Raw genomic sequence first — 23,672 nt, 5'->3', positions numbered from 1 at the left:
ATTTCATTATATTCAAACTAAAGTGTTTCTAAAGTCTGTTCTGTTATTCTTCAGTTGTAAATGGCTGTTTCACAGTAAAGATATCCTTCATTCCTTTCACTTAGCATCTTTAAATACCTAAGATTCCCCCCTTCCATCCCACTCCCTACCTAAATTATACATATTTTCAAGTATCTCCTAATAAATTATTTGACCTAGTCATCTGCTAGTTTTGGGGTTTTTTTGTCCTTTTGTATCCAATTGTTCAATATCTTTTTTGGTGATACAATACTTGGAACCGAGTACAATAATACAACTGTGCTTTTACAGTTAACGGCTTTGTAGCAACGACCACACAATCACAGGCACATCACAATGTAAACTCATGTTCAGTTTGTTTTCTAGTACAAACCTGAAATATCTTTCCCTATTGTGGCTTTCCCAATTTCTTTATTTTATGAGTTTGTGCCTGGAATTATTTTTCCTTAATACTAAGGAAATAAACTTTTAACATCCCAACATAACTCTCCATTTATTTTCAATGACATTTTTCACACCTTTTCTTCCCTCCCCCAATCTAGTACTTCCTGTACTAGAATCTAGTATTTAGTGACATTTACTTTTGTTTCTTGATGATTAATGAATTCATAGTTTTCTAACAATGTTTTTCCAATAGTCATAAGAACCAGTGTAAATCTCAGTCCTGTTTCAATTTTGATAACACAGCAACCATAAAGTACAACATAGTGAGGTGACATTACACAGACCAAAGTGAAGTTTAAGATACACCACCATGCTAATTTTATAAAAACTTACAAATATTTACAACTCTGAGTGTTTTCACAATTAATATTATTAAGAAAGTTTAGAGGCCTTTGCTCAATGAAATTATGCTTCTTAGATTACTATTCCAACATCGCTACAAGACAGCAGTATTATTAGGCTAGCAGTCACAAGCTGCTGCTTAATCTTTCTAACATATATTCTGAATTTTAATCTGTATCTTCTTCAAAGCTGATGCTTCAGAACTGAAACGTTCCAACAGACTTCAAAGAAAAAATATGAGTATCTGGCTAGAGTGAAAAAGGGAAACTTCATTGGCTACTTCAACATTACCCAACAATACTATGAAACAGGAGCAAAACTGATATGCTGAGGCCCTGATACGCTCACTACATATTGTGGGGGCTGTTCTATTTTAGACTACCAGTTGGAGCTGGTAGTAGGAGGTGTGCTCCAGAAATGCATCTTTCAGCATGGCTTCATCCAAAAGTGCACATCTGTTCTGAGGTAAAACACTCATGTAGGTGTAACTTTTTACTTGAAATTCCTATTAAAATTTCAACTTTCCCCAGGTATTCTTGAAGTCTGCAAGTTCTTTCGTCCTTTACCAGAACATACCTATCATGCAATTGTCCTTGTTCTTTCCATACAGATGAGAAATTTTGTACAATTCAAATGACAACAAATTGATATGCTTGTGAAGAACATCTGGAGAATGATCTCTAAAATGCAGCGGGTACAATCCAGAAGTGAAAATTGACCATTTTAAACTTCATACTAACAAACTTAATATATATCATAGTAACTACTCAGAAAGACATCACTATAGGAAGAGATATTCAGCGACTGCCAGTTGATGCTGCTAGCATTTTGATACTTTTTGACATCAGTTGAAGTCGAGACAAAGGCAGACAACAGGAAAATGTTAGATAATTTCATCACCTAATTATTTTTGTATTACAAATAATGTAAGTATGTTATTTAATCATCAAGTATTAATGTTTGAAAATGTTAGGTGGATTCTGGTGTAGCTGATACATTTTATTTACTTTTAAATAAGAAAACACTTTCCTTTTCCCTGAAAAGTGAAAAACGTATTTCTAGAATCTTAGTTTTTCCTATATGTCACAAACGTGGACCCAGCATCCCAAAGCACAGAATGTGCTATTGTTACTCTTGATTCCGTAAAGACAGAAAGCTTCCTTACTATACAAATTTAGACAGTAAGCTTATTTACTAAATAAATCTACTTCCTTACTAAATAATCTGCTTACTAAAGACAGTAAATGAAACTTCAAATGACACACACAACATGGCCTGTAAAATGCTGCAAAGACACTTACACTACATTTAAAATCTCTACTTAAAAGCTCAGTTCCTCCCTCTTAGTCTGAATTTTGGCAATACTGACAAGCGAGCTGTTGTCCTGATAAATTAGCAAAGACAATCTGACTCCTGAACTTTTAATGACAGATTAAAAAAATTTACTTAAGCTTAAATCTCTGCCTTGTTCTGATTGCTGTGGGGTCTGAAAAAATATCCAAACTGAGAGCTGGAAAAGGATTTAAGGGTAGAAGAAATATGAAAGCATGGATGAAGAAAACCAAAAAATAAGTTTTGATTATAGAATGATTTAGGTTGGAAAAGACTCTTAAGATCATCAGGTCCAACAGTTAACCTAGCACTGCCAAATCCATCACTAAACCATGGCCCTAAGCACCACATCTACCCATCTTTTAAATACCTCCAGGGATGGGGATGCAAGCACTTCCCAGGGCAGCCTGGTCCAGTGCCTGACTACCCTTTCAGTGAAGAAGTTTTTCCTAATATCCAATCTAAACCTCCCCTGGCACAACTTGAGCCCATTTCTTCTTGTCCTATCCTTGTTACTTGGGAGAAGCGACCGACCCCCACCTCACTACAACCTCCTTTCAGGTAGTTGTAGAGAGCAATAAGGTCTCCCCTCAGCCTCCTCTTCTCCAGGCTAAACAACCCCAGCTCCCTCAGCCGCTCCTTGTGTGACCTGTTCTCTAGACCCTTCACCAGCTTCATTGCCCTTCTCTGGACACGCTCCAGCACCTCCATGTCCTTCTTGGAGTGAAGGGACCAAAACTGAACACAGTATTCGAGGTGCGGCCTCACCAGTGCCAAGTACAGGGGCACTATCACTTCCCTAGTCCTGCTGGCCACACTATTCCTGATACAAGCCAGGATGCCATTTGCCCTCTTGGCCACCTGGGCACACTGCTGGCTCATGTTCAGGCAGCTGTTGACCAATACCCCCAGGTCCTTTTCTGCCAGACAGCTCTCCAGACACTCCTCCCCAAGCCTGTAGCGTTGCATGGGGTTGTTGTGACCCAAGTGCAGGACCTGGCACTTGGCTTTTTTGAACCTCATACAGTTGGCCTCAGCCCATCAATCCAGCCTGTCCAGATCCCTCTGTAGAGCCTTCCCACCCTCCAGCAGATTAACACTCCCGCCCAGCTTGGTGTCATCTGCAAACTTACTGACGGTGCACTCGATCCCCTCATCCAGATCATTGACAAAGACAATAAACAGATCTGGCCCCAGTACCGAGCCCTGGGGAACACCACCTGTGACCAGCTGCCAGCTCGATTTAACTCCATTCACCACAACTCTTTGGGCCCAGCCATCCAGCCAGTTTTTTACCCAGCAAAACATACACCAGTCCAAGCCACGAGCAGACAGTTTCTCGAGGAGAATGCTGTAGGAAACCTTGTCAAAGTCCTTACTAAAGTCCAGGTTGACAACATCCACAGCCTTTCCCTCATCCACTAAGCGGGGCACCTTGTCATAGAATGAGATCAGGTTAGTGAAGCAGGACCTGCCTTTCATAAACCCGTGCTGCCTGGGCCTGATCCCTTGGTTGTCCCATACGTACCGCATGATGGCACTCACGATGATCTGCTCCATAAACTTCCTCTGCACCGAGGTCAGGCTGACAGGCCTGTAGCTCCCCAGATCCTCCTTCTGGCCCTTCTTGTAGATTCCTCTCTGCTATATTGTATTTCCAGCAGGCATCAGGTAAGTTGAAGTCCCCCATGAGAACTTTGTGAGACTTCTCCCAGCTGCTTATAGAATACTTCGTCCACCTCTTCATCCTGGTTGGGTGGTCTATAACAGACGCCCACCAGGATATCTGCCTTGTTGGCCTTCCCCCTGATTCTTACCCATAAACACTCAACCCTATCGTCACCATCGTTAAGCTCTAGACAATCAAAACAGTCCCTAATGTACAAGGCTACCTCACCGCATCTGCTTCCTTGCTTATCCCTTCTGAAGCGTTTATAGCCATCCATTGCAGCACTCCAGTTGTGCAAGTCATCCCACCATGTTTCTGTGACAGCAACTATGTCACAGTTTTCCTGCTGCACAATGACTTCCAGCTCCTCCTGTTTGTTGCCCATGCTGTATGCATTGGCGTAGATGCACTTCAGTTGTGCTGTTGATCCCACCACCGTTTTGTGGGGAGTAGCCCTAGTTCCTACGTGAACATCCTCAGTGTTCACCAGCATCCTGGTGTGCTGCCCCCAGGCTTATCTCTAGCAAGCCTGGTTTTACGCCTTTCACCCTTCAAATCTAGTTAAAAGTTCTTTCAATGAGCCTTGCTAACTCCTGTGGTAGGATCTTTTCCTCGCTTTAAGACAGGTGTACCCCATCTGTCACCAGCAGGCCTGGTGTTGCGTAAACCGTCCCGTGATCAAAAAAACCCAAATCTTGCCAGACACCAGGCTCGGAGCCAGGTATTGATCTGTTGGCTCTTCCTGTGTCTTCCCTAATCATTCCCTGCAACTGGAAGGATACAGGAGAACACTACTTGTGCTCCCGATCCCTTAACCAGTCGTCCCAAGGCCCTGAAGTCTCTCTTAATTGCTCTTGGACTTCTAGGTGTAACTTCCTCACTGCCTACCTGGAAAACCAATAATGGACAGTAATCTGAGGGCTGTACCAGGGTAGGAAGCTTTCTCTTCACATCTTTAACTCGGGCCGCAGGGAGGCAGCAGACTTCCCTAAGAGGTGAGTCTGGTCTGCATATCAGGCCTTCTGTTCCCCTGAGGAGAGAGTCTCCTATGACAATGACCCATCTTTTTTTCTTTGTGGAAGTGGTTTTGACACAGGGCATAGGCCAACTTAACCTTGGCGACACCTCCAAGCTGGATGTACCATCGTCCCCATCATTGTTTGGTTCCACTTGCAGAGCTTCATACCTATTATGCAAGGGCACCTGGGAAGGTGGGGCAGTCACAGAGGAGATACACCTGCTGCACCAGGCAGGAACTTGTCGCCATTGCCCCCTATCCCTTAAGTCACTGTGTTCTGCCAGGTGGAGAGAGGATAGGGAATCTTCCGTGTCATGGGTCCTGTCTACCTGCTGGGCCTGTCTGAGGGAAGGTAGGGTGCGATTCCAGTAACCTCTCTCTCTCTCTCGTTCTCCCTGATACTCCTCAGCCTACTCACCTCCTCCCGGAGCTCTGTCACTAAGTGAAGGAGATCCTCTCCCTGGGTGCACCTCCCACAGGGGTGCTCACTGCTGCTGTCCGATACTGGCATAAGAGGAGAGCACACCCTGCAGCCTGACGCCTGGGTGCCAGCGTGGTCTCACTGGAGCTCTGCCTGGGAAGCTGTGTCAGTCGTGGTGGGTGCAGAGCTCAGTGAGGCCATGGCTTTTTGCTGGGTGGACACCATTGTTCCCTGGTTGATCTTCAGTGCCCCTCCACGCAAACTGCCGTTAATACATGGATTTTATTAGACACCACAGAAATCCCTTAGAAGCAGGAATGGGAGATTATAAATTTTATTTATTGATAAAGAAAACCTTTTCCCAAAGAGTATTTGTGGTTATCCTACAGGGCCATCCCTTTTGGCAAAACTAGCTATTCACAGAAGAGAGTACGATCACAACTACATATTTTCTTTACATGCTTTCCCTCAATGATCAACATTTTAAAATTTGTTATATTGGTTTCACTAAATTCTGGTGTCAAAAGACTCTGTATTTATGGCATCTTTATGGATATTTTATGCTACCAGTGTCAATATGCATCCACTGCTAAACAGAGGACCATTAATGTATTTTTCAATTAAATGTCTAATGAAAAGACCACGTGGTAATGCTCAGTAAATTCTGATATTTCACAATGGTGTTTTGATCACTTTTACATGTCTAGTGTCATAAACTCATCTCTTAATTAAAGCTGTTCTTATATTTAATTCAGAATCCCTTATAATCCAAACTATATGGCAGTTATACAGTAAATCTCCCATCTGCCTTTCAGTCACCACCTTTAAGCACTACATGTTCATTCTAGCTAAATGTAGGAACAGTTTCCTCTCCTTCAAGACCATATCAATTACATTTAATGAGTTTTATACATTTATTCTTCAGATGCAGATTTTGTAATGGTAGATTTTTACCACCAGAAAATTTTTTACTTCCTTTGATCATATGGTGAATTACATTTCTTTGTGTAAGACTTCCTCAAAAAGGGAAACATCATTAGGACATTGACTTTCTCTTTTCAGGATATAGACAAAATAACTCAGTAGATAACCAGAATAAGTTATTTGAAAAGAAAGCAAAGTGTAAAGAGAGTACTGCCTTAGTGAATTATTTTGGCAGACCTACAACCAAGCCTTTATTTTAACTGCTTGATTTAAAGACTCACAGTGATGGTAAATACAACACTTTTGGTAATGCTTCCACCTAACTACTACCATCATTAACAAGATGCTTAATTTCTCCTCCCCATCAAAATCTCCTCCCAAGAGGCAGGGATGGCTCAGTCCTAAGAAGTATTTGCCTAATCTGCTATTGAAAAGTTCCCCTTTGTAGGCCATCTATTCCAATACTTATCTTTAGGAAGTTTCCCTAACATTTAACCTAAATCTTTTTAGCTGCAATTGAAGCCTATTATCTCCTGTCCTCTCTACAGGGATTACATAGAATAATTTCCTTTCCACGGTAGCCTTTAACATTCTTGATGATCATTAATATGCCTCCTTTTACAAAGTAATCTCTTCTTTAAACTAAACAGCTCCAATTCTTACAACCTTCAAATATTATGCTTTCTAGATCATCAGTCACCTTTTTTGCTCTCCTCTGTGCTCCCTTAAGATGCCTTGTGCCTTTTTTTCAAGGGCAATTACCAAAACTGGGCAAAGGATTCAGGCTGAAGACCTGCTCAGGCTGAATAGAAAATGAGTCTGTCTTGCATACAACAGTCCATTTTATATGTTTTACAGCACACTTCAGTCCTTTTCAATAGCGTGGCACTATCAACTTGCTCTCAGCTTTCTAGTTACTATGTTTCCTAGATTTTAAGCTGCCTAAGTGCTACCTAACATCTTGTATTCGTGCAACTAACAATTTGTGAGAGATACAAACCACTTACTATAATAATCTTTTTTTCCCTGAGATCTCCCAAGGTAAAAATATTTTGTTTACCTTGCCCTGGTTTTTAACTTCTATGAACTGACTCAATCTACCAATCCAGCACAAAACTATCCTACCAAAGAAAAAAAGGAACACTTTTCTTCCAATTTAAACTGAATCAGATCAGTAAAAGCTCCAACATAGACTAGTGGAAGGGAAGAGAGTGAGCCACTCAGCTCTTCACTTTGACAACTGCACATGAAAATGCAACCTTAGCACGTAAGTTTGCATTTTTCTTTATTTTTTCCTTTCATCTTGCCCTTCCCTGTCCCATGTATTTTTTTTAGTCTGCAAATTTAATAAAGGTAATCTGTTGTTTTCTCCAGATCACTAATAAACAGATTCCCAGGAATCCTGCTTTCCAGTTTGATTACAAATAATTCTCTTAAAGCATTTTGTTAACATTTTGTTAATGTCTCTGGGACTGCTTTAGCCAACTCCCTAATATGTTTTAGTGAATGCCATCAAGTTCAAATGATTTTAATGTACACAATTCATCTAAGTAGTCTCTAGTTCTTTGTTCTGTACCTGAACGCTTCCATCTGTGTCACTGATGATATGTAACCGTATCACCAAAGTTGATCGCTATGCTGAAGACAGAGTGAAAACAATCATTCAAGTTTATTTCCTCTTTGTTTAGCCAAGGACAACCCACTCTCTTTTTGCTCATTCGTCTCCTGTTACTGTATTCTCATTAATCATTTGCCCTTCACCATTTGCATCTCGTTTATGTCTTTTTAATTTTGTCTTTTATTTTTAGAATTTTTAGTTAGATACTCCAAGAACGTGTTGGATAGGTTCTTTCCTGCCATATATTTTCCTCAACACGTACTGGAACAGGCCCCTTCCTGTGCTCTGACAGTAATCACAAAAAGGAAACCCAAGGTTATTCAAGATTATTTTCACCATTAGCTGTTACCTACAGATTTTCAACAGGTTTATCTCCTACCTGCTATTTATTTCAAAGAAAGTAAAAAAACCCAACAATCCTGGTATATAAGCTCCCTTTCCTTGAATAAAAGGTAACCTTCAAAACTGTACCATAGTAGTTACTATGAGTATTGCCCAAGTATTACTGTCACTGTAAAGGTGGATTTACTCAAATTACCCCGCAGTAAGTCCTCTGACTGAACTGGCACCTGAACAGGGATAATGTTTAAGCGATAGTATTACAACTGCCATACATGGCACTGTTCAATATAATTTATCATATATGTACATAAGAACTACTCTTTACCTTTTCTACACTTCTACTTGCAGTTCTTTTTTTTTACATGGTCAGTGACAGCATTCATTATCTTGTCAATGAGAGCTTACATTCATTCAGTGATTGAGCACAATTCCTAGAACTTTTTCAGAGCCACTACTTTGTAAAATTTGGTGCCAGATTTCACATACAAGTTCAAGATACTGTATTTTTTATTTTGCCAAACTGGCTGCTGATCAAGCTCACCTGTTATTCAAGAGAGTCCATAAGTTATTCTAAAAATGATGTCATAATTTCTACCACTCTTCTAAATTGTGTATCATCTGGAAATTTTTCTGAATCTTGCAGATTTCTTATGATATTGAGAACAGGACCAAGAATCCACTCCAGAAATGTGTCTAGTAACTCCAGAGTGCTTAAAAAAGTTCTTTTTTTTTTTCTTCAGTTCAGCTAATAAAGGGTGTTACATCCACCTGCACTAGAACACACACCTTACCCACTATTATAAACTTAGCAATTTATGCACATTTAGAAAGAAATAGAATATAAACTTTGTCTGACAAAGAAGTGGGCATCTGAAGATCCCCTTTTGCTAAGGTTTATGGAAAATAAACATGAAACTGACTTGCTGAATTTGAGTTCCACTGGTGTCATAAGATGCTTAAAAATTTGAAGTCACTAGCTTTGAGTTCAAAGTTAACCATCTGCATTTAAGTACCTTTCCAAGTTGAAATGGCAAGAAGACTTTCCAAGTCAGAGGTCAGAACAGGTATGTCCCCACCAAAGAATTCAATCATTTGCCATGATATTTCAAATCCAGAAGCTTGCCCAACTACACAGATGTAACTAAAGAACGTTTGGAAGGACAAATACTACCTGATTTGAAAGAACAAATGCTACCTGCACAATTTATTTATACACTGGCATCCTTACATTACTACCATTCTTAAGGAAAACTAATTTTCCTGGGAGAAAAAAATGTACATTTCAACAATATAGTGTCCACATCTATCCACGTGAAACACAAAACTACTAAAAAAACATTAAAACTGGAATGTTAACTGGAGATCTACACAACACCTACTATAATATACTCTTACCTTCCTTTTCTTTGGGTTTTAAAGCTCTTTCTTCTTTTTTCTGCTTTGCTTCCAGCAGTTCACGTTTCAGCTGTCGCGCTTCTTTCCGTAGCTCCTCACTGCAAAGAGAAAAATATTTACAAGAATTTAATCTTCTGCGAATGTAAAGCCACTCAGGAGAAAAAGAATCAAAGTTAATGGGCAGTAAATCTCTGATATAAACAAAGGGAATGTACTGACTTACTGATGCTAGGAACATAGCTTAAAAATCAACTAGAATCTTAGAAAGTTCATATTTTCGTCAGCAGAGACAACAGAAGAATGTAACAGATGTCTTATTTTAAGACCCCATTAGAAATATGTCAAGGACATGAACAATAAAACAAAGAACCCCCACTGGTATTTTGAATTTAACATTGTAATATTTAACCATGAGAACCACACAAAGCTAGTTTGAAACAGAGGCACTGCCAAATAAATATTACAGGTGTTATAAAATTCAGCTTACGGAACTAATAAATCCTGGATTTCTTAGCTGGACAGGCAATGTAACTGTTAAGTGACAAAGACATGATATGTATGTAAGCATAAATTATTATATATGAAAGTTCATTTCATTTTACAAATTTTACAAAACAAAAAGAATCACGTGATAACACTAGAAAGGAGAATCCAAAATTTGCAAGCCATTGTGTCAATATCAAATGAAATATCTGTCTTCATAGAATCACAGGTTGGAAGGGACCTCTGAAGATTATCCAGTCCCGCTCCCCTGCTTAAAGCAGGGCCAAACAGAGTAGGCTGCTAAGAGCATTGTCCAGTCAAGTTTTGCATATCCAAGGACAGAGACTTCACAACCTCTCTGGGCAACCACTGCTTGACCTCCCTCAACGCAAAATAACTCTTTTGTATGTTTAAATGGAATTTCTTGAATTTCAGCTTGTGCCTATTTGTGCCAATCAATGGTTACCAGTGGAAAAGAACTGATAATTGCTTCAAGTTTTTCTGGTGTTAGAATCTGTATTTCCCACTTTTAAAAAAAAAAAAAAAGTTCTGATTGATTTAGTATTCATCAAAGTCAATGAATAGCAGAAATTATTACAATGCAGGAACGTGGCATGCAAGCATCTCCCTGCAGCTGTTTTATGTACCTCAATTCTCAACTGTGATACCATTACTCACACCACAACAGCCTTTTTTAAGCAAAGACTTGGAATTGTGGGGTGATGACTTCTTTTGAACTTCATTTTCATTTGTATGTATGCACAAATACAGAGCTCTGTATTTGTGAAAAACACTAGAAAAACACGACTGCCATTGCAAAGGTATTCAAAGAACCAGCTACAGCAGCAGGTCTTAATTTTCAACAGCATGGCAGAAGCTACACTAAGCCAGAGTAACAGCTTTTACATAAGACTACATTTCTACTTTTCTATACTGAGAAGAAAATCATCGGAGAAGGATAAAGAGACATTTTTAACCCAAGTAACTCCATTGCTTTTATATAAATTGGGGATAGTATGGTAAGCAAGCTGCATCACAACACTAGTATACTGCAATACTCATCTAGTATACTGCAACATAGAATCATAGAATCGTTAAGGTTGGAAAGGACCTCTGAGATCATCGAGTCCAACCTGTTAACCTAACTGCCTGGCCCACCTATAAGTCATGTCCCTAAGCACCACATCCACAAATTTTTTTAACACTTCCAGGGACTGTGATGGTACCGCTTCCCTGGGCAGTCTGTTCCCATGCCTAACCACTCTGTGAAGAAATTTTTCCTAATATCCAATCTAAATCTCCCCTGGCACAACTTGAGCCCATTTCCTCTCATCCTATCACTTGTTACTTGGGAGAAGAGACCACCCCCACCTCCCTAGAACCTCCTTTCAGGTAGCTGTAGAGAGCAATAAGGTCTCCCCTCAGCCTCCTCTTCTCCAAGCTAAACAACCCCAGCTCCCTCTGCTGCTCTTCATAAGACTTGTCCTCCAGACCCTCCACCAGCTTCGTTGCCCTTCTTTGGACACTCTCCAGCATATAACATTTTGTTATAGAAGTTGTACAGCAGGCACGACATACATGTCAATAAAAGTTATAGGTTTAAAATATTCAGAGCGCCAGAAAATAGTGACAGCAACACAGGAAGAGGGGGTAACAAATGGCATTTACAAGTAACAGAGCTTAGCACATCAGAAGTTTTCCTGTAAGGACACACTTAATCTTTCTCTTAGTTATCTTAAGCTATTGTGGAATGAAGAATGAACTAGCTAGTGACAACTATTCAGGCCCGCCCTCCCCCCCCCTTTTTTTTTTCCAATGGAAGGAGGGTTTGTACAGAACACAGAAGGTCCTAATTCCTACAGAGCCCAATTCTAAAATGTTTTTTCAGGCTCCCTCTATGATCACTACCTTAGTTTTCATAGAATCATAGAATGTCCTGACTTGGAAGGGACCCACAAGGATCACAGAGTCCAGCTCCTGTCCCTGCATAGGACAACCCCAAAATTCACACCATATGTCTGAGGGCGTTGTCCAAATGCTTCTTCAATAGTGTCAGGCTTGGCACTGTGACGACCTCCCGGGGGAGCCCGTTCCAGTGCTCCACCACCCTCTGGGTCAAGAACCTTTTCCTAATGTCCAACCTAAACCTCCCCTGGCATATCTTCCTGCTGTTCCCTCCGGTTCTATCATTGGTCACCAGGGAGAAGAGATCAGTGCCTGCCCCTCCTCTTCCCCTTGTGAGGAAGCTGTAGATCACGATGAGGTCTCCCCTCAGTCTCCTCTTCTCCAGGCTGAACAGACCAAGTGACTTCAGCTGCTCCTCGTACGGCTTCCCCTCTAAACCCTTCACCATCTTCGTGGCTCTCCTCTGGACACCCTCTAGTAGCTTTGTATCCTTTTTGTACTGTGGCGCCCAAAACTGTACACAGCACTCAAGATGAGGTCACACCAGTGCAGAGCAGAGTGGGACAATCACCTCGCTCCACCGGCTAGCAATACAGTGCTTGATGCACCCCAGGACACGGTTGGCCCTCCTGGCTGCCAGGGCACACTGTTGGCTCATGTTCAACTTGCCGTCGACCAGAACCCCCAGATCCCTCTCCATGGGGCTGCTCTCCAGCCTCTTGTTCCCCAGGCTGTATGTACATTCAGGGTTGCCAGTTTTAACTCACCAAGGAACACAAGGTCATCACTGTACTGAGCACTCACATTATTTTCCACAATGACTCTAAACCCACCTCTTAGTCACTTCTTTCCAAAATGTCATTCAGCAGTCATACCCTATTATTTTCTTACGAAGACTTTTTAAAAATAAATATAAGAATGCCAGTGGCTTTTAAACAAATGTTTGATACAAATTTACCTGTACTATAAACACTGTACCAACTCAGTTATTTTTATAAATCAAAAAAATCAACGCTTTTTAAACTTGTACCATCCCCTCCCTCCATTTTCCCCAAAAGGCAACACAGTTATCTACTACCTACAAAAATCACACTAACCAGCGTTAGTTACAACTTTAGTCTATTTTTTTTTTTACTGAAGAGTGTACCAAACAAAGCATTCTGTTATACCTGGTGGGAGTGAAGCAAGGCTAACCTGTCTTCATCATACCTTTTGCTGTGATTAGACTCTGAAATAGTAGTTCTATTCTTTGGAATTCACGTAGTTTCCCAATTTTTATTAAAAATGAACACTAGTAGAGAAGAAAGCATTGCATTTTCACTGAAGTTCTTAGACTCAAGTTAGCTAGGCCATTTATCTGAAAATGCTTCATTTTAAAAGATGCTGCCCAACTTCACATTTTTCAATAGGTGTGAACTTTTTATTCCACTCTTCCACAGACAGAACATAAATACTGACTGAATAATTTTTCGTTTTCTATATAATGATTTTATCATCTTAATATAGCACATGACAATATATAACCTACCTCGGGGGTGGTCCCCCTCCTTTGTAATCTAAACTGTTTAATAAATGCCTACTTGCTTACTTTAAGCATCATGGTAATATCATCAACATTTCATTGACTCCTTTTGCCTTTCTTGTTGGTATCCATATTTTAATTTGACACATTCTTAGCCATATTCTTTTTCTTTTTCACTGATTTCATATTTCTTTTAAACCAGAATGTTTCCTTCCCACTGTGACTTTATTCCACATGCAATTTGGATGTCCCTGAACAATTCTTATATTTTGATAACACTTCATTCTGGTTTTAATTTTCCCATTCAGTTATACAAATTAAATGAAATGCTGCATCCAGAGGGTAATGGTCAATGGCTCAACGTCCAGATGGAGATCAGTGATGAGTGGTGTCCCTCACGGGCCCGTATTGGGACCAGTACTGTTGAATATCTTCATCAATAACACAGACAGCAGGATAGAGTGCACCCTCAGCAAGTTTGCAGATGACACCAAACTTGAGTCGTGCAGTGGAAACGCCTGAGGGATGGCATGCCATGCAGAGGGACTTCGACAAGCTTGAGAAGTGGGCCATTGTGAACTTCAGGAGGTTCAACAAGGACAAGTGCAACGTCCTGCACCTGGGTCGGGGCAATCCCCGGTATCAATAGAGGCTGGGGGATGAAGGGATTGAGAGCAGCCCTGAGGAGCAGGACTTGTGGGTACTGGTGGATGAAAAGCTGGACATGAGCCAACAATGTGTGCTCGCAGCCCAGAAAGCCAACCATCTCCTGGGCTGCATCAAAAGCAGCGTGGCCAGCAGGGCGAGGGAGGTGATTCTGCCCCTCTGCTCTGCTCTGGTGAGACCCCACCTGGAATACTGCGTCCAGCTGTGGGGTCCTCAGCACAGGAAAGACATGGGCCTGTCAGAGCGGGTCCAGAGGAGGGCCACAAAAATGATCAGAGGGATGAAACACCTCTGCTATGAGGAAAGGCTGAAAGAGCTGGGGCTGTTCTGCCTGGAGAAGAGAAGGCTGTGGGGAGACCTTATTGCGGCCTTTCAATACTTAAAGGGGGCTTCTAAGAAAGATGGGGACAGGCTTTTTAGCAGGGCCTGTTGCAATAGGACAAGGGGTAATGGTTTTAAACTAAAAGCAGGCAGATTTTGACTAGATGTAAGGAAGAAATTTTTTACGATGAGGGTGGTGAAACACTGGAACAGGTTGCCCAGAGAGGTGGTAGATGCCCCATCCCTGGAAACATTTAAGCTCAGGTTGGATGGGGCTCTGAGCAACCTGATCTAGTTGAAGATGTCCCTGCTTATTGCAGGGGAGTTAGACTAGATGACCTTTAAAGGTCTCTTCCAACCCAAACCATTCTATGATTCTATGATTCAACTATTTGACTGCTAATCTTTAACCAGCAATAAAGTGGATCAACATATCTCAAACAATTCAGTGTGCACCTAATGACTGAGAAGTACCTTAACTTCAAAACAGCAGAAGTAGCTTCATGATTTATTTGCAATTTTATGTACTTCATGGCAAAGCAGACCTCAGACATGTACAAGTATTGTCTGGAAAATCTTCCTCTATTTTCTATGATCTGGAGGTTAAGAGATTATTTTCATTGATTGTTTCAGTACATAAGCTGCAAAAGTTTCTTGACTCCAAGTCTAAGACTGTTTCAGAGATTAATGCTACAAGTCATAAAGTTAGAATACCCTAGAAGCCTAGAGAGATCCATAGGGCTGAACAGCCCCCACACACAATCTGATGCAGACTGCTTGACCTTAATCCTCCTCCTGAATGTGAAAGAAAGCAGATTTTGGCAGATCAAGATTCCATCCCTATGAAATGCAATGGGAAGCATTGGCTTGAACACAAGACTGAATGTTAATATCATAACTCTTACCTTCGTTCTGTCACTAAGGATCTAACCCACAAGTAAGCAAGCACACATTTGCTACACTGTACCGTTAGCTGATGAGCTGTGAGCAAGCATAGATCCAAAAACTCATGACAGTATTGCTACGGTATGGAGTTTCAGGACCATTTTAGTGATTCAAGCTCATTGTTTTCGGCTTGGTTAAAGTGCCTGCAAAACCCACTTGTAGTGCTTGTAGTGCCACAGGAGATCTTCCATCTCTCAGCTTTTAGCTGGACCAGTATTAAAGCTTTATATTTCAATATACTTTTATCTCAATAGTAGGATTTTCTGCAGTTATCTTTATAACATCATATATTCCATGCTTCAGCTTTCTAATAAATCTATTTCATTTTCTTTTGTACTTTAAATCAGGAATTAATACTTAGTTAATAAGGAATACCATCAATTGGAAATTTAGCCAAATATTCTAAGTTAAATGAATAAACTTATTTCTAAGTGCCATGTACTGAAGATGTCTTGCTGCAAGTAAAAAGGGGTCTTCTGAATTTACAAAGTAACTTTTAATTCAAAAAGGAGAAGTTCTGTATTGGACTTCACCTTGGCAGAAGAAAAGAGAACTGATTACAGAAATAAACACTAATTGTGACTTTGGTGTAAGTGACCATATGATTATACTTGCTATGCTCAAAGACAAAACCACCCCTCTTTCTCTACATACATATATACGTCTCTTTGTACTTGTATGCTCATGCACACATGTATATAAACCATAACTGGCTGTATTTATTTAAGCATACAAAATCTGTAACTAATAAAATATATATGATACACAGACACAAATAAGACCTAGAGAGGCACAGTACCTTATTCAACTGTGATTTAGGGAAAAGGTGGTTACCTATATTCAAAACTGTAATTTACATATTTGCCATCCAGTGATGACAAAGCTTAACAGGTGCTGAAATTCATTTGATGCCTATATTTTGATCACAAAATGCCTGAAAACTTTGCCTTCTACGCATTTCCAAATTTATCCCAACTCGAGTCTAAACTTCACTATAATTCAAAGTATTCACCACTCCCCCTCTAAACTCCACCTAAGCCCCTAGAGGGGCCCAAACTGCTTGAGGTTACCCTAGCACACAGTCATTCTCACTGACCCTGGTACAAACAATATTAAACAAGGCCACATTCTTTCTAAACTTAAGTACTTAGGTGGTGCCAAAACTATACAGATAGCCTCACAGTCAGAGGATTCACTCAGATAAATGTGAATTTATAATGGAGGAACTATTCAGTGACTGAACAACTGAAAGATTATGGTGTATTCTGCATCAGTGGACCTGGTGTTTTTCTAAAAGGTATGTTGTAGTTGAAACAAGAATTAATTCAAATAAGTGCTGTCTTCTGTAATAATGAGTATTAGATGAAATTATTATTTTTGATGGCATAGAATGTTATTTCCCTTCCTCTTTTTATGGTATTATAATTACATTGGTTTTATTTTTTTAAAGGCTATTTCCTTTCATTTGCTTTTGCTGTCTTCTCATTCAGCAGCATCAGAGGAAAATTACTAACCCGCTATCCTTAAATGGTAATATTATTTAGTAAGGATTGTTCAAAACAAACATCAGAACAAAAAAAAAAAAAAAAAAAAGAGATACTCAATTCATTTTACAAAGTCATTTTCAAATGTTATAAATAATAAAAACATGTCAAGATTGTCAGATAAATTTAATTTTTACATGACCAGCATCCTTTAATGTCTTAATAAAATAAAATGTATACTGAAGTACTTTAACATTGCTCATGTTAATTTCATAGCAGAATAGAAGATTCTAATTTAGTTTAGATAAACCAAATAAAAATCAAGCTGTAGGACAATATTACCCCTTCATAATGTAAGCTAATAACCTGGAAAGTCCTGAAGGACCTGAAGTCCTGGATTCAATCCCCTCCTATCACAGGCAGTCACATCTGTTTTCCCAAATTTATTAATTCCATAAAAAGCACATTCCATATTCTCTTTATTAAATCTATTAATGATAATTTTCAATTCCTATTGTATCATTAATAGCCATCATTTATACTGAAAGGTCACTCTAGAACTGACAAGCAGACACCTTAATAATATCAGGGACAATGAGGAAGAATCCCTATTCAGATGATAGCTTTCAGTTTCTGCTAGATACTCTCAAAAAATGCATAATATTCTGTTTGAGAATTCCAGTTCTAAGTTAAAATATAAATAGCATTTCCAAATAGAGAAGTGTAATGATAAAATGAACAATATAAAATGTCATTTTTGTACAACTAACTGATTTGCAGAATGTGTGGAAGAATCGAGAAATGTCTGCTCTACTATGTCAGATTTGAAGCCTTTTCTGATATTCCCCCTTCTGCCCCTTGGGGTACCTGCAGAACATACAACTCTTGGAATGGATAGCAAATTCCTCCATCTGGCATGTAGATCTAAGACTTTTCTAGGGTTCAAGAATCTTATTTTTGTCTGGATTACATTACTGTTCATCTCTGGCACTGCAAGAATTTTACAACTGTAAAAATGAGAATGAGAATTATGGGTTTGGAATATGCACTGTGTCTTTTTGCCCGCCTGGTTTTGCTGTAGGAGTCAGACACATGTCTGTCCCTCTTCTGCAAATGGTACATCGCAGTGGTATCTCAAATAAGATGATGATATAAAAATGGTGGAAGACAGTCAGCAGGTCTTGACATTTTAAACTTGTAAATGAAATATTTTAATATAGCTGCTGGGCCCTGTACGGACACCTGTACTAATGCTACTGCTAACAGTTAATGCTGTTTTTGACTTTAACAGTACTTGGTATATTACAGTTTGTAATTAGTACTGTAACCCTTTGTTCAAAAAACCTCCGCACTGAATGAGGTTATGGATAAATTGCCAGTATTTATATATTTTATGTAGGACTACTGAAAGATTTCAATGCTGAAATCTAATAGGACTGGCATGTTTATTAAGACTACATGGGCAACCATTACTGTCTTTCCATTTCCATAAACCTGAGTGCAAATAAGTGGATCACATAATTAAAGCATCAGATAATTGGCATTCTATTTTAATGTAATTATGCATACTGGACTATAAACTACACTGTATGTCAGCAGTCTCAGTACTGAGCAATGAATTCTCACAGGCTGAGACTGATGAAGAATGTTACCATTTTACTCTGTTGGGAAATGCTTAGCAAAGCAGTAGGGCCTGCAGTCTGAGCATGAAGTATAAACTTGCGCAAGAAGAAGAAACATACTAAGGGAGAAGCAATATAATTCATTACAGCAACTAAGACAGATGGAGAGGAAAAAAACCCCACAGGTTTCAGGGCACATGAGCTCTTCTTCAGCTAGTTTATTTTTCTTCCATAGTTTGCTTAATAAAAGGTATTAGCTTTCCCTACAAACTTCCTTCGCTTATATTGTTCAGCCACCAGGTAGGCTGCCAGAAACTGCAGATGTATTCATTAAGGCATGTATGGAAGCATATAACATAGTTTTAGCTTAAGGCTGATTTTATGCCCTAGCTGTACTTCTATGTTCACAGCAGATTCTGGAACAGATAGGAGAACCTAAATTTTCCCAATATAAGAGAAGAACCTACCTTTGGCTAATGTAAGATACGCAACACTGTTAAACTAAAACAAATAAACAGAAAAACTGGAGGAGACTGTCAGCATCTCTCATCCAGACCAATGGTATATCTATCTGGATTGCAAATGCCTAATGCTTGATAGACACTACATTGGTCATTCACAGCTGTTGTAAGTAAGACGTTTTCCTCCTCCTCTGTCACTTCCGAATGATGGCTTATAGGATGAATTCTTGGTTTAGTTCCTTATTGCATGATCCTATGACTGTTAAGTTTCACCGTATTTCTATCATTCAAGCTTCTTAGATCATCCAATTTTCTATTAGGATATTCCTAAGTTATTCCTATCTCATTAACATTACATTCCAACTTTGTATTATCTACAAGCTTCTTTTAAAAAACTTTGGATTTTTTTTCATATTTAAAGTATTACTGAAAACCTGAAATAAGAACTACCCTAATAAATTTGCCTCAAAACAACAGCTGCTCTTTCAACATAATTTATGTTCTCCTTTAACCAACTTCTACCTATTTTACAGTTCTTGTTCTCTGTTTCCCTCTCCTTCATTTTACCCATTTCCTCCAAATTAATCCAGAGTAAGTTTTATTATATACAGTTATCCTAGAAAAAAGCTTACTTTTGCTCAGAAAATACCTAGAGAGGTTAGTTTAGCAGAATATCTTTTAGTAAACCAATTCAACATATTTTTCTATTAGCCACTAATTGTTGTCTTTAATTATTCTTACTTTCCTATTTAGAACATTGCATTATATTGCAAACCAAATCCGTAAGTCATTCTAAAAATTTAGAAGGGTGGTTTCACCAGGTAAGTCAGACAAGTTCTAATGTCTTAGATAAAAATACTAAATGCTTTAGAAGTAACATAGATGCTTCCTATAAAACAAAAAAAAGTATTAGATGCAATGCAAAGCTCACAAAAAAGGGACCAGAAAGGCAAGGAATTAAACAGTGTGACTAAGCAACAAAGTTTAAAACGTTAATCAAACCATTAACTTTGTATCTGTAAACCTAAAGCTAGGGCTGTCAGAATAGATTGTAGAAGGTTGTATGTTAGAAGATGTATAAAAGGGGCTATGATGAGTTTTAAAGAGGAAACAGCTGAAGATATTAATGCTAAAATGATTGAATTAACTATAACAAGAAAACATAAAAGAAGGAAGAGGTCACTAGGTCACATGGGATCAAAGGCAATAATAAAGTAAACCAAAACCACTGCTGATAAGATTGATTGATTGATTGATTTGTGTCAGCTTTCTCAAAACAAGATGACTCTCTAAGAACCCGATCTGATTTGGACATAAAGATGAGACAAGACCAGAGACAGAGGTGTCAGACAGTTAAAGGGTGATAAAGCTCCAGAGTACATCCGCTGGAGGGAACTCGGGAATGGCTGTTCCACTAACTCAGCTTAAAAACAATGTTGTATTGGATGACCAGGCAGTTACAAACACTGTACCTTTAGAACAAAAGGGATGACCAAGGAAAACAGCAAACCTCACGGCAGCTTCTGGTGAGTAGTTCTAACCAATACAATAAACATCATCTTGAACAGTGAGTTTCTATGTTGTCTCACTAATCTAGTAGTTTCATTCCAATGTGTTGGTGAAGGTCTGGATGAACAGAGTAATGGACAACAAGCTTCAGATATTCAAAAAGCCTTTACAATGAGACTTTTAAAAAAGAGAAAGCAAATGGTGAGAAATGGATTGAAAACAAAGCACACAGTGAAAAAAATTAGCCAAACTGACACAAGAATAAACAATTACGTTTCAGTATGGCAAAGTTAACACTTCAAGTTAAATACTCTGAAAAAACTGAGTGAGGTAGGTACCTGATGGTAACATTTCTGGAAGATCCAAAATCAGGAGCTCAGTCAAGCCCAGACAAAATATGGTGATTTTTCATGATTTTAACTCAGGAATGGAGAATGGAACAAATAGCCACAGTCAGAAATTCCGATTAAATTCTCTTACAAAATTGAAGGAGACTCTGCAGAGGGCAATCCTTGTATGCCTTACACAGCTCTAAAGTAACAGAGTGAGTTCACGAAAAGCCTCTGAACTGTACTAGTGACAGCTCAATGAAGACCTCTACTAATATGTAGTTGTAGAAAACAGTAAGATAAAATGTACACTTATTAAGGAGAATAATACAAAAAGTATTATAGTGGCACTACAAGAGACAGCCAATATTGCTCAACTCAGAATACTATAAACAAAACTGGATATCCCATGTCAAAATGGCCAACACAGTAATACAGGAAACTCCAGAAAAGATGTCAAAGATTATTCCCACCATGAAAAATCGCCCCTGACATGAAGACAGAGAAAAATGGAATTATTCATTTCAGAAAGAAAATGAGACAGAGGAAACATGAAAAAGGGTAGGGAAAACACAAATACTGCAGACTTCTAGTATCTGAGTCAATGAGGCACTCAGTAAAATCTCAGTAACTTAGGAAAAAAAAGGTAAAATATTTTTCACTCTTCAGATGAGACCACACAATTCGTCTGCAGATGATTTCTTTGGAGTAAAAACCTTCATATTATTAGAAGTATCTCAGATATCTACATGAAAACCAGGAACATCTATTTAAAACAATTAACACTAAAAATGAATTTCAGAAGAAATATAAGACTTCACTCCGTGGGACCATCTAATTATAAATCAGCTTTTGTGTATTGCTGATGGATTCCTCTCCCACTTCTCTAAAGCAAATGGTACCGGCCACTGGCCAGCCAATCCCACTTGCAGATTCCTACATCATCAATGGAGGCAAAGACACTTAGGACAGCAGCATATGCCTAATGGAGATTTTCCTCTCCAAGTCTCACTCTGACTCTCCATTTTATGAAAAGTGTCATCAGTGCTCACGATTACTAAGTACTGAAATATTTATATCAGCATCAGAGCCTTCAAAAGAAAATAATGCGAGGAATGATGGAGATAGCTTTCTATATACTCTACTAATACCAGTATACCACAGGACATTTTAAATATCTAAATGGACAGATTAAACTAAGAGCACAATATATGCCAATTATATATCACTGTTTCTTGGAAATTGGATAAAACACTTGCTCTGAGTTTTGCCTGCTGTTTCCCAACATCTGATAAAAATTTATAACAGATGGAAATGATTGCAAAGTGAACAGCACTCCCTTCATGTTCTCCATTCTGCTGATTTAATCACAAACACACTGAATCTGATAGTAATGAAACAATAGAGCTGTTGATGAGATCACCAAATGGCTTCCATAAAGACCTATCAGATACAGTAAAATATAGTCACCACAGACATACAGAATTCTTTTCTGACCTGCCATATCACCTGTCTACACAAAATAGTAAATTCTGTCATAGGAACAGCCTTAAATAAAACAAATAGTCAACGTTACTTGATTTGTAATTATATTGAAAAGCCAGATTTAAAAAAGACAATCTTGCCAAAAATGTTTCATAGAGTTAGCTGGCCTAGACATTTCTAGATTTTAGCATCCTTCCCTATTACAAAATGGCAACATTATTCCCAAGTGAGTCTGCTCTGCAGTCTCTACATAATGCCTATTTTAAACAAACAAGTCATATTCAAATGCTCTGCTACTGCAAACTACAACTGAGAACTCTGCTTGAGTACACAGTAGTTAGTAGTTCTAATAACGTAAAAAGAGTCTTGAAGTTAAGCATGTGCTGAGGTGTTTGCAGGATCAATGCCAAATTGTCTGAAAGATCACCTAAACATTCTACTCAATCTACCTATTGTATTCCTCCACAAGCAAGTACAGATTCTCTTTTTTACTAAGACTCAAAATGAGCAGATCTCTGAAGAGAAACAAAATAACTTAATTCTTCTGAAATGTCAACATTACATAAAATTGCTTTTCTATACATAAAAATGTCATCCACTTAATGTCAATTTAAAGACTGATTTGCAGAATGTTTCAAGTCTAGAAGCAATCACTGATCCTCACTCAAAGCTAACAAAACCCTCCTCTTTCCAATAGTACTATTTGAGCCTCAAAGGATCCAACAGGGTGAATTCATCCAGCCTGAGGATCCCTCCTGGCTGCCCCCTCTTCTAGGGGCTCCTCTGATCCAGATAAGAGAGAGCAGACTGGAAAGAATTTTTCTGGCAGCAAGAAAAAAACCTAGCTGGAGCACTGCCTTTCCCAAGCCCTCTTTTGTCACATGTACATGACGCGGCAGGGGAGGGATGCAGGACTCTGGGAAAGCGAAAAGCCAGGATTTCCACTGTTAGAACAATTTCTCTGGCTTACATCATACTTCTTGTCCAGGTATGACGGGCTCCTGAAGACAGAGAGTGCTAGGCAGGGGCTGGAGGAGATGCTCTGGTAGCAGCATCCTGCTCCTTGTTTCCCTTTTCCTGTTTAAGGCAGAAAACACAGGCACACACAGTAAATACAGCACTTCAGGGAACTGATCTTCAGATGCACTGTACAATGCATTCACAATAAGCCAAGCAATATTTCAGGAATTCTCTGTCTCTGGAAAAACAATGTAGCTCACTCACCAGTCAAACACCATAGCTCAGTCTACAACTGCTTCTCTATCAGAACACAAGGATGGCTAAAAGGACCTCTTAAGAATCCCTTGCCTTATTTTTATAATCACCTCTATCTAAATATGCTGACAGAAGGAGCAAATCACTTTCAATTGGGATTTCAGTGAGAATGGGCCATCAAGAACCTCTGGCTGTCCAGTGA

General features: G+C 39.1%; 1 protein-coding gene across 2 annotated transcripts in view; it reads right to left on the bottom strand.

Annotated features, from left to right (window-relative positions):
* CWC27 (CWC27 spliceosome associated cyclophilin) overlaps positions 1-23,672 on the bottom strand; it is a 125,081-nt gene that overhangs the window by 29,039 nt on the left and 72,370 nt on the right. For both annotated transcript variants that reach the window (XM_087759918.1, XM_087759919.1), the window contains exon 11: positions 9,524-9,621. In XM_087759918.1, the coding sequence (XP_087616044.1) occupies positions 9,524-9,621 (98 nt within the window). The remainder of the gene's footprint in view (positions 1-9,523; positions 9,622-23,672) is intronic.

The sequence above is a fragment of the Nipponia nippon genome, unplaced genomic scaffold (assembly GCF_047370975.1).
Source record: "Nipponia nippon isolate SJK-2023a ecotype South Korea unplaced genomic scaffold, ASM4737097v1 scaffold_20, whole genome shotgun sequence".
Classification (NCBI taxonomy): Eukaryota; Metazoa; Chordata; class Aves; order Pelecaniformes; family Threskiornithidae; genus Nipponia; species Nipponia nippon.
This window is presented reverse-complemented; position numbering and strand designations above follow the sequence as displayed.